We start from the raw sequence: 17,307 nt of genomic DNA on the forward strand, positions 1-17,307 counted from the left end.
AAAGTGTCATATTATGGGATAATATGTTGGCTAATTTAATTTTGCATAAAATTGGGGCTATTTATAAATACTACTTTGGATCAGTTCAATTTTGAGAGACATTTTACATACTTTTTGGAAAATTAATAAATTAACGTTTCATTTGGTGCATGCTTTGGCAGTTCAGATACTACTGTTGTTTTTTAAGATGTATAGTGGTTGGGCCTTATGGACTGGGGTGGGCTTCAAAAATTTCAGCAACGGGTTCTCTGCCTGGTTGCTGGGTGGGCATTGCCATGGTGGGCAAGGCTTAGTCGGCCTCCTGCACCACAGCAGAAAGGCATTTTTGCCCTCCCCGGACTCCAGAGGTTTTCTTTGACTCTCTGGGAGGGCGAAAATGGCCTCCCGGGTTCTGGAGGCTCTCTGGAAGCTGGAAACAGGCCCGTTTCCGGCCTTCCCGAACCTCCGGGAGGCCCGTTTTTCCCCCTCCCTGAGCCTTCGCATGTGCCCTGCACTTACTTGTACCCAAAACAGGCCGCGTGGAGATTCCTGGGAGGGGTGGGGCAGGGCCAGTCAGGAGTGGGATTTGGGGCTTCTCTGAATTGTGCAGAATCTTAGCTAGGGGTTCTCCTGAACTTCTGCGAACCCCCAGCAGCCACCCCCTGCTTATGGAGGAACTAAATATGGCTCCTAAGTCAGTAAATCTTTTGGGGAGTTGAAGGAAGTTGATATTAGTTTTGTGTGTGACGTCGGAATAATAAGCTTGAGTTTGTCTTAGTGAAATAGTAAAGAGTTACTTCAAATAACATGAAATTAGTTTTTTATGATCTTAAAATGAGATTAATTTTTGAAATCTTCATGTTTATTGCATATCTCAAAAATGTTTAATAAGGATTCATTGCAATTGTCCTGCTAATAAGGACTGTTTGCAACCAGGAGTTGGAGCATTAACACGTGGCTTTGCACTTGTCCTATTATTGTCACATTTGGGTCTAACATTAGCAGGATAAATACATTACTGTTGATAAATCTTAAGCATACAAGATGCTTATGTTTTTCTTGATTCTAATTATCAGTACACCTTATCAGAATGTATCATAAATCAAAACATCAATAATTTTGACTTTGAAGGACAAAGGATCAGCTAAGCAAGAGCCATGGTGGTGCAGTGGTTAAAATACAGTACTGCAGGCTACTTCTGCTGTCTGCCTGCAATTTGGCAGTTCAAATCTCACCAGGGGCTCAAGGTTGACTCAGCCTTCCATGCTTCCGAGGTGGGTAAAATGAGGGCTCAAATTGTTGGGGGCAATATGCTGACTCTGTAAACTGCTTAGAGAGGGTTGTAAAGTACTATAAAGCAGTATATAAGTCTAAGTGCTATTGCTATTGCTAAGTGGTGGAATAAAAAAAATCTATTCCTGATTTACAAGGTATGTCTTGTCTGTTTGAATCTGAATTCATTTTTTCCAGCACAGTGCAATACTTTCAAGCAATAGAAACAAAGTTCTGGAACTGTTCTGTTGACTACATAATTTCTCAAGCTTTTTTTGTTTTTTATTATGATGTTGATTAATTCTGAAGTTATATTATTCTAAAAATATTGCTCTCTCTATATCATTTCTACTCTACTCTATTCTACTCTACTATAGTAGAGTATTTTAGTATTTAGTATTTATTTGATTTGTCAATCGCTTACAAGATACAGTTATAAGAATAAATATAGTTTTGAATACATGAGATAGATATTTATAAGAAAAATAAAAAACAATAGGACAGGGACGGTAGGCACGATTGGTGCGCTTAAGCACGCCCCCTACAGGCCTCTTAGGAAAGGGGTGAGGTCAATAGTAGACAGTCTAAGGTTAAAGTTTTTAAGGTTTGGGGAAGAAACCAGAGTGTCAGGTAGAGTATTCCGAACATTGACCACTCTGTTGCTGAAGTCGTATTTTCTGCAGTCAAGTTTGCTGCGGTTAACCTTGAGTTTGGATCTATTGTGTGCTCTTGTATTGTTATGATTAAAGCTGAAGTATTCATTTGCAGGTAGGACATTGCAATGTATGATTTTATATACTATATTTAGATCAGACCGGAGCCGGCGTAGTTCTAGGTTTTCTAGGTCTAGAGTTTCAAGTCTGGTGGCATTAGGTATTCTGCAATGAGTAGAGGAGCGGAGAATTTTTCTTGTGAAATATTTCTGGACTTTTTCAATTGTGTTAATATCAGATACATGATATGGGTTCCAGACTGATGAGCTGTATTCAAGTATAGGTCTAGCAAATGTTTTGTATGCTCTAGTTAGTAGTGTGATATTACCAGAGAAGAAGCTACGTAGGATTAGGTTAACAACTCTTAACGCCTTTTTGGCTATGTAGTTACAGTGGGCTCTAGCACTTAGATCATTTGAGATGAGCACTCCAAGGTCCTTGACAAAGTTTGGATCCTCAACAAGGTCTTGATTATTTAGCTTGTATTTTATTTTCTGATTTTTTCTGCCAATATGTAAGACAGAGCATTTATTTGTTGAGATTTGAAGTTGCCATTTGATTGACCATTCTGATACATAGTCAAGGTCTTTTTGGAGGGTAGTAGTATTGTCTGTGGTGTTGAATAGTTTTACATCATCAGCGAAGAGAACACAGTTGCTCTTAATATGATCACAGAGGTCATTTATGTAGACTATGAAGAGAGTTGGTCCTAAAACACTGCCTTGGGGGACACCACTGTTGACAGGTACAGAATTTGATAGGACGCTCCCAATTTTGACCCTTTGTTGTCTGTTTGACAGGAATGCTTCTATCCAGTTATGCAGGTGTCCAGAGATACCGTAAGATTTTAGTTTTAGGAGTAGTTTGTCGTGTACCACTGAATCAAAGGCTTTACAGAAGTCTATATAGATTGTGTCTGTTGCTTTGCCCTGATCGAGTACTCTACTCTACTATAATAAAATTAAAAATTGAGTTGACGTGGTAAATTTCAAGTTTGAATCTCTAATAAAATTACTTGAAAAGTAACATTTTTAACATCAATGTATCATGTTTTGCTTTTTTAATCAAGTTGTATCCACAGATTTATATTGCAAATTATTACAAAGAAAACCCTAAAATATAAAGGTTTGGAGTATGTTAAATAATATAAACTTTTACCTTTCCTAGGAAGTGTTTGCGGTACAGCTTTGCTGTTGGATCACACTCCAACCTCACTTTGCCACTGCAAGGAGACGGCAAGTCTTGCAATTCAGGGCCTGATACAGGAAGGCTGTGAGAGGTCCCTTCAATCCAGTATCCCCCAAACTGTGGTAAGATGATTAGAGGGTATGGCCAGCCCCTCTGTAATACCTTTTAAGAAAGAAGGCAGGGGAATCTGCACTTGCATTTGAAATTAATCAAATTCCATAGCTGTACACATTGAAACACTTTAAATCACCCCTACTCAGTCCACTTCTTCCAGGTGAATTAGATTACAACTTTTATCACGCATAGCTCAACATCCTCCTCCTACTTCAGAGCCCAAGGAGTTCATCCTCCTGAAAGCGCTATGGATTCATCTCAAAAAAGGAACTAGACCTGGAGACTGAAAATCCTATCAAAGAACTCAGATGTGCAATCACCCAAACTGATACTTGATCCTTCTTTAGCTAACAAACCTGAGCCAGATTTAGCTTTGTTCAATTAAAACGTAACTCAAACCATCATTGACTTACCTCATGGATGCTGGGGTATGGAATGTATTCCTCTTCCCTCTGAAAACACATAGTGGCCATTAGTAAATACATAAGAGTGTTGGAAAGAAGTTTGCTTCCAAGCTGAGAATAAAGAATGCAGGCAGTTGCCTGAACCAGAGGTAAACTTTATTTCTGAGAGCACACTGTATAGAATCAACCCTCAGAAATGGCTGAGTTTGAGTCTTTTCTAAGAGCCTTTTATATGGAAATTCTTACCTTGGTTCCTCAAAAGCATGCACAAACACATCCTTTAAGAATTCCACCAAAATAGGCTTAACCAGCGCTCCAAGAGAGAGTGCATTTGCATTTAGTCACCCTGCTGGGTGGCAGTTTCTGTAGCACCTTGTAGAATCGCAGGGTTGGAAAAGACCTTAAAGGTCTTCCAGTCCAACCTCCTGATCAAGACAGAAGTCCTCATACCACCTCAGACAAATACCATTAGTTGTCCAATCTTTTCTTGAGAACCTCCAGCAATGGAGCATGTACAACTCTGGAAGGCAAGCTGTTCCATTGCTTAATAATTCTGTCTGGGAATTTTTCCTTATTTCCATGTTGGATCTCCTTCTGATAAGTTTCCACCCATTGCTTCTTGTTCTACCCTAAGGTACTATGAAGAATAAATCAATGCGCTTTCCCAATACCCTTCAAGTATTGGAAGATTACTATGAGGTCTCCCCTCAATCTTTTCTTCATCAAGCTAAAAATACCAAGTTCCTTTAGCTGTTCTTAATAGGATTTAGCTGCTATCATATTTGTTGCTATTGTCTGCATTTTTTTTTCAGATCCTTGGCATTTTTTTTTAATGGTGACCAGAACTGGATTCAGTATTCCAAATGTGACCTGAGAATCACTTTCCTTGATACTATCTCTCTGCTGGTGCAGCCCAGAATTGTGTTGTTGTTCTTTTTTTAGCAGCGCAGCACACCGCTGACTCATATTTAAGTGGTGATTCACCAAGACACCTAGAGACCTCTCATAGGCACCATTGATGAGGAGGATACTGCCTATACTGCATCTGTGTATCTGGTTTTTCCTACCCAAGTGCAGGACCCCACTGAATTGCATCTTGTTGGTAGGGTCCAATGCTCAAACTATCAAGATCCTTCTGAATCTTGAATTTATCGTCTGAAGTGTTAGTAATTATCATCCAAATGGCATGGTGACTCAGTGGTTTAATGATGCTGAAGATGGTCTCTGCTCCAACAATTCGAGACCTAGCACTGCATGGCAGGGTGAACTCCCATCACTTGCTTAAGTTTCTGCCCACTTAGCAAGTCAAAAGCATACTTTATGTGAGTAGATAAATAGGTACCACTTCATTGGGGAGGCAAGCTGGTGCTTTGTGAAGGCAGGAAGATTTTTTCAAGCTCTGAACCTTCTTGGTTGCAACATCCATTTGTGAGGCAGCTCTGGTGGAGGGAGGAGGGCCTTGGATGCTGCAGGAAGAGCTGCTCACCTTTCTTCTGCAAACCTAGCTCACCCTTCCAGTAGCACACCTTGGGAAGCGTGTGAGCATATACTACAACACAGCTAGTAAATTGGCAGACAAATTTATTACTCTCAGTAGCCAAATACTATTTTGCATTAGTATTTTAGTCTCCTTGCTAATACAACAATACTATTCAATCAACAATACTATTCAATCATCATCATCATCATCATCATCATCATCATATTCTACTCTTCCCTGTCTGATCATGAAACATCTGCTGGTAGAGGAGCAAACTCAGAAAACATTTAAAAATCAACAATATATCCCTTTTATTGCATCACTATATAATAGTGATGATGTTACCTAGTTTGGGTAATAAAATGCCTGCAGGAAAACAACCAAGCTCAGAGAGCACAAAAACATTTTCATAAATTGTCATGGATGGACCTCCAAGTCCATATGTAGGAATGGATTTCAAAAGACCTCCAAAGAGTTTGTGTTTGGTCCCACCAACAATTATGCCTTTGTCTTGGGTGGGATATGGAATAGGGAACTACTAAGGAAATTGGCAAAACTGCACCTAAATGCTCTTTCCAATATACTTCAAAAATAGAGCTTTTGTGTTTGTGCACGTGTATGTATGTATGTATGTGTGTGTGTGTATGTATGTATGTATGTATGTATGTATGTATATGCATGTATGCACACACACACACACATACAGAAGAACAGGAGCTGTAGTGGTATAGTTGATGATCAAAGTGCAGTGGAAGTTGACTCAACATAAATATGAGCCATTATAATATCAGTGTGTATTATGTTGAGGCAAACATGCAGCAAAGCAAGATTGCTTTGCACAAATTGCCTCTGCAGGCTCATGAGCTGATGAATTACTTCAGGTGTGAGAGGGCTGATTTTTACCTCTACCATCTCCTCCTTTAATTAGATCACAGAACCTTCAGTTACTTTTTTTTATGAGCCTTTTCTGGAGAGTATCTTTTGCAGCCTTGGCCAGTCTGGTAGCAAATTCAATTATGGGAGTCTCTGGTAATTTTGGACAGAAACGAAATGAGAGTATACCAGAGAAACTGAACACCCTATTGGAAATAGCTTACTTCACCCCTAGTTTTCTTTGTCTCTGCTCAACATTTAACCCAAAAGTTAAGATGTATCTTCCCTCTCACTGCCCACTGCCCCCAAATATTGCTCTGTGGGTATACTACAAGTCATCCTTAAATTATGACAGTTCAGACCAGGGTTGCCATCATAAATCAGTGTGGCTGTAAAGTGAAACATCACATGACTGCACATGACTTTATGACAGCAATCCTAGCACACCCCATTACAGTAGTTTACCAAGAATCATGGATCATCAAGCGAGTTCTCACCCATCCCTAAGTATGATCTTTTCCAGCCCAGAGCCAGAGCCTCTGGTAAAGGACTACCTCCAACTCCCCCAACAGCCAATTTCCACCCCACACCTCCATTTCTATCCTGCACCATGCCTTGCTGGATGGCAAGCAGCCCAGAACCACATGGGTCTTAGACTGCTTGCCACATTGGGGTACCCAGCCCACCCCAGCAAATGATAGCAAGCATTCATTCACACAACTCCTTTAGCTCCCAGTTCCCTGCACTGACCTTTCAGCTTTTGTCCTCAGCTATTGTTTCACTCCTTTTTGGACTCAGCTTCTCTGATGAACATTTCCTACCTGTCAGCCTTCAAGATTTTCTTCCTTTGCTTTGCATCTTTCGGCTGTCATAAGTAACGGGGGCGGGGGGGGGAGTATGGGAAGTGAGCTGGAGGTGTTGCAAATTACTACTGTATAAACTGAGGGGGGAGAGTACATTCTTGCTTAGGTTTCTATTTCTTGCTTAGCTTTCTCTTCTCTGCGCAGCTGCAAACCTTTATCAAAGTATGCCAAGGTCAACGGACATCACCACCTGAAGATGTCCACATGATGACATTCACAACTTTTAATTGGAAGAACCATTTGAACTATTGGGGGTGGGAACATTGCCATCACTTTGTATATGTGATTTACGTGCCTATTTTCTCTGATTCAGAATTCTTTTGTTGCTACCACTTGACTTCCAGTAAAAGATACCTTTTCTCTAATTAAAAGAGTCTAAGTATTTCTTTCTTGGGTTTTGAATGGAGCACCAGGTGACACTACCTATGGTTCCCTGGGTCTTCAGAAAGTTGCTCTATCTTTGTAAAGCTGTGCTATCTTTTCAAAGGCTTTCTGAAGACAACGCAACTGTATGAACAGCCATAATGGGTCATTTTTTTTGTCTAAACTTTGAATGGATGCTGAATGAATGGTTGTAAGTCAAAGATTACATATATAGTTTTTTTGGCAACAATGGTTTGGGTGCCTTTTTCCAGGATAGTTTTTTTTTTTAACTTCCTGGAATAGTCTATGGTGGGATTTCATGATGGTGTCCTATTTAAATACTAAACAGATCTGTTTGTTGGATATTGCCACCTGCTGTGGCAGAAATGCCTCAGTTATAATATTACAAATGCTTCTAGATCAGGCTTAGGCATGAATACTGTAACCCAATTTTATAACATTGTCTATGCCTTTAATTCGGAAACTTCCAGTTTCTATGCAACTTTCAGCTCTACCTGTTAGAACAGATCAGGAAACTGGCTCCATAGGAAAATTAAACTCCACACTTTGTGGAGATTGGCTGTAGTAATGAAATCTTGCAAGTCTGCCTATGTTTTTCCTCCCCTCCTCCTCCTTCTATTCCAGTAAAGGAGGAAAGAATAAGTCTTAGGTTTTTTTCCCCCCTAATACTCTTCTCCCACTTCCAACATTAACATATGCTTCAACATCCATTGTTGCCCTAACAACTTTTCCAAGGTCATCTCCATGGCTCCCTACAAGAACTGGAACTAAGCTGGTCTTTGAAAGACTTAAAGACATGAAGATCATTGAAGTGTCTGCCTTTTTTTTCTCTAATTAATGAGACAGGCTGATTGCCACTTTTAAAGCCTGTAAGGTGCTTCTTGCTGAGTTCAGGCAATTGACCTGTTTGATAGATTTTGTAAAGGTTATGTTTTAGTGGGTAATAGAATCTTGGCTAATGTCAGAAGCTAAACAGGATCAGTCCTGGTTAGTATTTTGATGTGCGATAATCTGTAAATTGTACGCTAGAAGTCAAAACATGCATCCAAAAAACCCACTTCCATAACAGTGCTATGGATGAAATCATCACAATACAATTTAATTCAAGAACATTTCTTTTTAATAAAAGGCTTTAAATGTACGTTTAGACAGGGCAGTTTTCTTTGAATAGTTGAATAGTTCTTAGAATGGCACCTTTTGTTTAACTTTGGTTTTATGCTTTATTGTAAATCATAGTGAAGAGAGTCAGTTTGTTGTAGTGGTTAAATGTTAGGCTAGAAACTGGGAGGCTGTGACTTCTAGTCCCACTTTAGGCACAAAGCCAGCTGGGTAATCTTAAGCTAGTCACTTTCCCTCAGGTTGTGGAAAGAGGCAATGGCAAACCAATTCTGAAAAAAACCTTGCCAAGAAAACTTGTCAAGGCAATCTTGAAGAATCAGACATGACTGAATTGAAGAAAAAAAAAATCAGAGGGATATTTTATTGCATGCATAAGGAAACATTCAACTAAAGTAGTATAAATGCTAGATTGGCACCCAATTACATTTACAGCCACAAGAGAACAGGAAATAGGTGCAAAGAGTGACTTTTCCTTTTCATCTTGCCATTCCTGCTCTTCCAGAGTTATTTGGAAGTATTCCTGAATTAATGCCCCTTATTTAATAGTATTGGTTTATTGTGACCTTTGAAGTTGTATTATTCTAGTCATGTTGACTGGGAATTCTTGGCCCTGCAGTCTCAGTGCAATTAGAAGGTGTCAGTTTGGGAAGATTAGTCTGCTTTGGAATACTTCATTTATTTGTTTGTTTTTAATTAATTAATATTCCACCTTTATTATTTTTATAAATAATTCAAGTTGGTGAATGAACCCAATATTCCTTCCTCCTCCCATTTCCCCCCCAGCAACCCTGTCAGTTGGTTTGGGCTAAGAGAGTGGTTTAGGCATGAAAACCACTCAGCTGGCTGTCATGCCTGAAGTGGGACTGGAACTCATAGACCTTTAGTTTCTAGCCTGGTGCCTTAACCACTAGACCAAAATAGTCTACTTTCCTGAACACTGAAACATATACACAAACAATGCTCTGTTTTCTGCCTTCCCCTTAGGGCCAGGAATTCCCAGCTAGCATGACGAGAGTAATACAACTTTAAAGTTCATAATAAGCCAATACTACCGTATAAGGGGTATTGATTTACATTAATATTAATTTTCCTTTATTGCTATAATAATTTCTATTTCTTTTATTTCTCTTCTTCCCTCACCTGGACTAGGCCTCTCTCTCTCTCTACTCCAATTTGCCTCTAATCAGTACTTACAGTGATGCCCACAGATCTTGGACTTCCTCTGACAGCAGCACTAAATTGTAGTGTACAATTCTGAAAAGTCATGGTATAGTTCTCTGACATGAAAAGCATAATGCAAACCACGTATAAGGTTTGAGTTAAGGAAGAAAATCAAAGACAGAGAAAACCCAAATTGGGCACAGGCCCAAATATGTCAGTCTGTCCCCAAACTATACAATCCATTGTGACTTCTGCCCTCACCAAAACTGTAAGCCTTGCTCTCATTCCTCTAAGGGTGTCTATTCCCTGAACCAGCTCTTCTAACTCCATAGTTGTACAGAAACAGAAGACGGCTATTCGTTCCATGACTCCTAAGAGAGGATTCCATTCAATTGGGAGTGAAGCCTACCTCAAGTCCTTAAGAACAGCCCCCCCCCCAAATCTTATCTACAAAGCCTGCAGATAAAACTACAGAAAAAACAACTGGTACCAACCTGCCTTCAATCAAGGACCTGTATACTGCACAAGTCAAAAAGAGGGCTGTAAAAATATTTATAGACCCCTCATATCCTGGACATAAACTGTTTCAACTTCCCTCAAAACAATGCTATAGAGCACTGCACACCAGAACAACTAGACACAAGGAGAGGTTTTTTCCTGAAAGCCATCATTCTGCTAAACAAATAATTCCCTCAACACTGAACAACTATTTACAAAGTCTGACTACTATTACTATTAATCTTCTCATCACTCCTTATCGCCCATCCCCTCCCACTTGTGATTGTATGACTGTAACTTTGCTGCTTGTATCCTTACGATTTATATTGACTGTTCCTAGTATGATTTGATTGCTTATTGTACCCTATGACTATCATTAAGTGTACCTTATGATTCTTGACTCTTGACGAATGTATCTTTTCTTTTATGTATACTGAGAGCATTTGCAAAAATTCCACACTTGGCCAATAAAGAATTCTATTCTCCTGCTGGGTTGTTCGTTGACTGAAATTCTGCTGAAATACTAGGGTGCAACTTGTCCCATCATAGAATAATGTGCAGACCTTTGGATTTACCATTCCTAATTCAAAAAATGCAGCGAGCAATGGAAACTGACCTTCAGTGTTGCTGGAAGTGAACATCTTTGCTCATCCAAACGACTTCTCTAGATAGACAGATAGGGAGACAAGGAAGTCCGGAAGAGAGGGAGGAAGGAAGAAATCAATCAATCAATAAACAATTAAGTTTATTTTTCCCTCTGCCTCAGAGGGGGAAGGCTGTTGAAAGTCCATCTGGCCTTTGAATAATATAGTGGGGACAATGCTCCAAAAATTCTGGGGCAAGGTTAAGAACTAAATACAATTTAATTTACATATAATGGTATTAAACATAGTTAATATAATTGTTTTTCACATATTTAGTACCACTTCCATTCTATCATATTAAATATTAAGGTTTGGTGGCCATTTTTGGAGGGGCTCTAGAAGCTGCAGCTGACAACAGCAAACCACTGCTCTTTTCGGGGCCAAGAGCCTCACTACCAAACCACTTCACATTTCAGGAGCAAAGAGTAAGAATCTCAAAGTTCATTATAGGCAACATATTTAGAGAATGTGCTTTTGTTATGCTCCTATGCTTAATCATTCACTCTAGAATAATCACCTCTTTTCAAAACAGGACTTTTGTGTTACGTACATACACACACACACATATTTCCGTATAGGTAACATCAGGTTGCAGAACAAATATGATATTCAGAAATGCTAAGACATTTGAGAAAAATATCATCGGCCTAAAATCCTGGGAAGAAGGGACAGAAGGTATCAACTCTGATAAAGCAGGAGAGCTTTTTTTTTTTTTTAAACTAACAAAACTATTTGTATATGGTTTCTTGCTCACCCAAGTGAGGGAATCAATCCATCCCCAAACCTAATCACTACTGCCTGTAATGCAACTGTCCAAATGTTATTTTTCCCCCTCACTGGCTGCTCCAGTTTCATCTAGGCACTCATCAGAGTAGGAATTCAGTGAAACTAAGTTTTCTAATTTACCTCCTCCATCCACTTTCTTCTGAGAGCTTCAAATGGAAAAACAGATTTCATTCATCAAATTACCAAAAGCTTACTCTAGGTAACACATCTGCAGTGTGTTAGGCTCAGACTGTATGTGATATCTATTACATAATTTGCCCTGGAAAGCAAGTTTTTTTTTAAAAAATAATTCATTCCACAAATCTCAACTGACTTTATCAATAGAGTGATTTCAGTTTAAAGTCCAGTACATGAGAACGTGTGAACACAGATGTGCAAGAGAAGTGACCCAAAATGCATTTCATCCAGTGTATTTCCCTCATTCCCTGCAGTCAGGCCCAAATGAAAACAGATGTAGCCCACAGGCAGAGGAAGAGAATTGAGGTATCACTAAGGAAAAGCACAGCTCTTGGAGCGACATGACTTCCAGAAGTACAGCAGAAAGAAAGCATCCATTTCTAACAAAGGCACAGCAGAGAGGTAAAAACATTTTCCTAAATTACAAACAGAATCTCCCAGGAGCCAGACGAACCAATAGAAAGAGCACGGGCAGGAACAGGAAGGGTGAAATAGAAGGGCATCAAAGTAAGATGAGTCACCAGAAGTCAGCTGTGTGGAGGGGGTTAACAGCTTCCACAGCTATAGGCCGGACAGAGACCTTTCAGGTAATTATTGCATTCGGTTTGTGGTAATGTTCAGGTGGCAAGATGACTCCATAGCAGAAGCAGCTTGTTATCAGAGGCTCAAAATTTGATCATGAAACAAGAAAAACATACCTGCATTTTTTCAATCATTTCAAATAAGTCGACTACCTGTATGGAATCACATAAAATCAGAAATCAGTTTGTAGACTCCAAACTTTAAGTCATTATTACTGTTTCATTAGATCGTGCCTTCAATACTGCAGGTTTTTTTTTTAATGAAAATACAAAATACAGAATGCTTCCTGATAGTTGCTGTCTCAGAAGAGAAAAAAACATATTGTATAAACTCCAATTATCTGGAAACCAGGCCACTTTGGAAAAGTGTCATGTCTTATACTTTTAATGAGCTGCTCATTACTATTGTATTCCTTACTCAGATATTCCTTTTTGTCTGAAAAGAACAAAATATTTTGCCATTTAAAGGACAACCTTTAAATTTTAAACCTTAAAAAACATAATTGGAAGCAGGACAGCACTATAGCACTCCCAACATATTTTATCTATCAATCATCTCTGCCTTTCTCTTTCTGTCCCTCTCTCACACTCATCTAAGTTAGATACCCTCCATCTTATTCTGAGTGAGTCCAGGTGGGATACGGTAAGGCTGCCCAGCACTGCTTAAACACTTTAAAGGACATCAACTATCCTATTTAAGGCAGTCTGTTACCATTAAAAGTTCTTCTAAATTTTAGCCAAATATTTATCTCTGGTTGAATCCATATCTTTCTCATTGAGACAAAAGAAATTAATTTACTGCATATTCAACATGCAAACCTTTCAAACTGTCAAATACAACTGATATATCTCTCATCAATATTTTTCCTGGCTTCCATCTCTTAAACAATTTGTCCTAGAAGACTATACATAGTATTTTCACGAGAGAAGGCTGAATGGAACCTTCTTCTTTGTTCATTAAACACCTAGATGATAGTTTTTCATAGACAAAACACAGGAAATATTACTAACTTAGCAGTATATATGCCACTGTAACTGCAAGGAAGGAAAGAGGAAGAACTGTAAGCAGTAAGGTAAAAAAATGCAGAAAAGAATTATATTACTGACAGCATCAAATTGTGATACAAAAGGTAGATTTGTTATCTAAAGAGACGAGAGCTTATGTGGAAAAACCGCTTGCTCCAAACCTTCCCCAAATCCCTAGGTTCCAATTTCCAATCTTTCATACTTGGGTGCCAAGAACTGATGTTCTAAGTTTATACAGCTGAAAGAGCTCAGAATCGTCCAGCTATGTTTACCCAGTTCCTGTCCCTGATACTAATGGCGTTCAGTTTAGAAGATCTCCGGTCAGCCAGAAAACTGTCTGGGTGACCTTAGACTAGCTTCTCTCTCAAGCTTACTTATGTCCCTAAGGGTAACAAGGATTAGAGAGATAAGATAGAGCCTCGGTGGCGCAGTGGTCAGAATGTAGTACTGCAGGCTACTTCTGCTGACTGCCAGCTGCCCACAATTTGGCAGATCGAATCTCACCAGGCTCAAGGTTGACAGCCTTCCATCAGGGGTGGGATTCTACCAGTTCTGTTCACCTCTGTAGAACTGGTAGCTCTGAAGACAGCAGACAGCATACATAGAACCGGTTCTATGTCTGCTGCTGTTTTGGCCAACCCGAGCTCTTACCTGACCTTTATTTCCTGCTTTTTCAACTGCAGCTGCTTTGCGCAAAACGTAAAATCACCAAAACCGGTCGGATCCCATCCCTGCCTTCCATCCTTCCGAGGTGGGTAAAATGAGGACCCAAATTGTTGGGGGCAAAATGCTGACTCTGTAAACTGCTTAGAGAGGGCTGTAAAGCACTATAAAGCGGTATATAAGTCTAAGTGCTATTGCTATTATCTGAAGCTCCTAAAGCAAAGACAAGACTGGTTGAGCTAAACACATCCGCATTATTAGAGTCAGCGTGAAAGCAAGGGCATTCCTTACCTTATTCTGAACACCTAGATTAAGGGCAGCCTGAGAGTCCTGGATAGGTGAGTCTAAGATGTCACTGATGCAGTGTTCTGCTTCATCAGATCTCCTGTATGAAAAGGAGGCCATGCCAGTTAGCATAATAAAAACAAACAACAGCTGCAGAACTGTCACCTTACCCAGATGCTGACACCTTTTTTCATAAGCTTAAGGAACTGGCCTGATTGTAGTTCAGACAAGGCCCAGACTGTATTTTTATGAAGCCCATTCAGAGAAATATACATAATTCTTTTCAAGAAAAGATTATAACTGTGAATGGGCAGGAAGAGTAGGTTTTAAATCGGGGGTCGCCAAACTTTTGGACCCCAGGGACCACCAAACTCATAATTTTAAATCCCACAGACCAGGGATCCCCAACCTTTTCGACGCCGCGGCCCGGTTCCGGCATCAGCTGGGCGCCGCGGCCCGGCACAGCGTCAACTGGGCGCCGCCATCTTTTTGACGAAAATGCGCTTCGGTGGCGTCACGGGAAGCGCTTTTGTCAAAAAGATGGCGGCGCCAGCACTTCCAGTGAGCTTTTTCGGGTAGAAATGGCTTTCTACCCGGAAAAGCTCACGAGCGTGGCGCCGCCATCTTTTTGACGAAGCGCCCGGTGAGCTTTCTACCCGGAAAAGCTCACCGAAGCACTTTTTACCAAAAAAGATGGCGGCGCCAGCAACCAGCGGCCCGGTAAGGCTTGTTCCGCGCCAGTACCGGTCCGCGGACCGGCGGTTGGGGACCCCTGCCACAGACCACTAATATGAATTTTGACTGACGGTGGCTTGCTGACGTTGGTGGAAAATTTGGTTCCATATTCCAGAGCTGCAGTAGTCACAGGACTGGCCCATTGGTCATCCCGGAGCAGCTGCTCCTCCACCCGGGTGCACCGGCCTGCCATGGACTGGAGGAGCTGCTCTGGGATGGCTAAAGGGCCAGTCTTGTGACTACTGCAGCTGTGGAATATGGGACTGACTTTCCCACCAACATCTGCAAGCCACCCTGCGGCAGATTTCCCTCCCCGACCATTGGTGTTACCTTCTAGTTCCAGCTTGCGTGGCTCTACTCAAGGTAAGGTTTGCACTTGGCCAAAGGGTGGGGGCCAGAGGGTGGGCGGGCCATGTCAGTGGAGCACCTTGTGTTCCCATGCAGCCTGGATTAATTGCTTTGGGGGGAGTGCTTTGGAGGGGACATTTATCTGCGGACCACCAAAATTTTCTCGCGGCCCACCAGTGGTCCCCGGCCCACCAATTGGTAACCACTGTTTTAAATGACATCTAGACAAAGCATAGCACTAAAATAAAGAAACCCTAGGTAAATTCCCCCAGTCATCACAGGCAGACATTTATTAATGCATCTCACACAAGCATTCAACACTGAATATGGTTTCAGAGATAAAAGCTTTGACTACTCAGCCAGTGAGTAGTCAAATAGAAGCATAGTCAAATGGAAGCATGTTTAAAAACCAAGAACAGAGCTTGTGCAGGCTAGACATGTAATCACAAATCATCCTTGCCCATCCATTGTTGTAGCCCTGCTTGGATTCTGGTCTATTTATTATTTATTAGACACAAATCACCTTTCATTCAGGAGCTTAAGCAGTGTATATATGCGCTACCTCTTCCCATTTTATCTACACAGCAGCAACCCAGTGAGATTAGTTAGGCTGAGAGAGAATAATTGGCCCCCAAGCCACCCAGGGAGCTTCTATGGACTTGGACTTAAGTCTCCCTAATGCCAGTGTTACCCCTTCTTCCACACAAGTATTTACATGGATGGGATGTACAAGAAAGTATAATCTCTCCCTCCCATTCTTGGAGTGATGTAAAGGTGTTCCTGCAGGTTTAACCCTGCCAGTTGTGACCGCCTTAAGCGGGCTATGCTCACCTCCATTTCTTAAGCCAAAGAGCCAGTGATGTCTGGAGATATTCCACGGTCTTGTGGCCAGCATGACATCACCCCTATCTGAGACCTTTTATATATTATTCTGTCTGCCCCTTCAACTTTCTATTACAGCTGCCTCTTCTCTTTCATGCAAAGCAATTTTTGGGGAACAATTATTAATAGTGCCACTGAATGATAAATTGTTGAATTCACATATATCAAAAAGTTTCAGCCAATCTCAGAAGGTTTCAACAAGCACAAGGGGTTTTTAACACGCTACAATTAACTGATAAGATAATCTGTGGCCCATGTAACCTGTGTCTGCATAATTTCTTTCCCCCATCTCACCCCCAGTTAAATCCTGCATCAGTCTAGCCACTCTATGCATGTGATGAAGTGAGCTGCAACTTGTGAATGCTGATTCCTTATAATAAAATGTGTCAGAAAAAAGTGTTGCCAGACTCCTGGTTTTTCACATCCCATTTCAGATGCACAGGACTCTGACCTGATGCAGCGACAATCCTCTCTCTCTTCTTCCACACAAGTATTTACATGGATGGGATGTACAAGAAAATATAATTAGAAAGAGAAACCCTGAAGAATCATATTAGGACCATTCATAAATAACAGAGGAGAATGCTGTGAATAAAAAACAGTATCCTCCTGGATTGATGCCCCAAAAGATGTGTGATGTGGAAGTTCTGCAAATAATAATTTCACCCGTTTTAACTTTTTACCACACACACACAAAAAATCCTACTCTGGTGTAGAAAGGCTTCCTATTTGGTATGCGTGAAATATGTTGTTTTTTATGCATACAAAAACACAATGCAACAGTATAGAAATTCTTACAATACATGATAAAATGCTTGACAGAGTAGAACAAAAGACCATCTACTCCAATGTTCTGTACCCCAGCAGCTGACACGTACATCCACAAAGTTCAGAATTAGGACATAATAACAATAGCCTTCTTCCTTTATGTGCTAATTTATCTTGCTATCCTTCGCAACAGCTCCCTGTGTTTGGTCTCCAACAGCTGGTATTTTAAGATAGACTGTGTTTGATTCTAGACTAATTTACTAGATTAGTAGCCAGTGAAAGTCCTGTCCTCCATGAAGTGTTCTTCTTTTACAACCATCTAAGATTGTAGCCCTTCTCATCACATCTTCCCTATTTGTTTCTG

At 40.5% G+C, this 17,307-nt stretch overlaps 1 protein-coding gene across 7 annotated transcripts in view; it reads right to left on the minus strand.

The window, feature by feature from the left end:
• LOC113424480 (rap1 GTPase-activating protein 1-like) overlaps positions 1–17,307 on the minus strand; it is a 65,961-nt gene that overhangs the window by 32,420 nt on the left and 16,234 nt on the right. For all 7 annotated transcript variants that reach the window (XM_026686195.2, XM_087957323.1, XM_087957320.1 and 4 more), the window contains exons 2-6: positions 14,217–14,310; positions 12,354–12,389; positions 10,665–10,712; positions 3,680–3,718; positions 3,123–3,314 (exon numbers count right to left, since the gene is read on the minus strand). In XM_026686195.2, the coding sequence (XP_026541980.2) occupies positions 3,123–3,314; positions 3,680–3,718; positions 10,665–10,712; positions 12,354–12,371 (297 nt within the window). In that variant the 5' untranslated portion in view covers positions 12,372–12,389; positions 14,217–14,310. The remainder of the gene's footprint in view (positions 1–3,122; positions 3,315–3,679; positions 3,719–10,664; positions 10,713–12,353; positions 12,390–14,216; positions 14,311–17,307) is intronic.

The sequence above is a fragment of the Notechis scutatus genome, chromosome 2 (assembly GCF_049901735.1).
Source record: "Notechis scutatus isolate UNSWTSFEM ecotype Mainland chromosome 2, rNotScu1.2, whole genome shotgun sequence".
In the NCBI taxonomy this organism is placed as follows: domain Eukaryota; kingdom Metazoa; phylum Chordata; class Lepidosauria; order Squamata; family Elapidae; genus Notechis; species Notechis scutatus.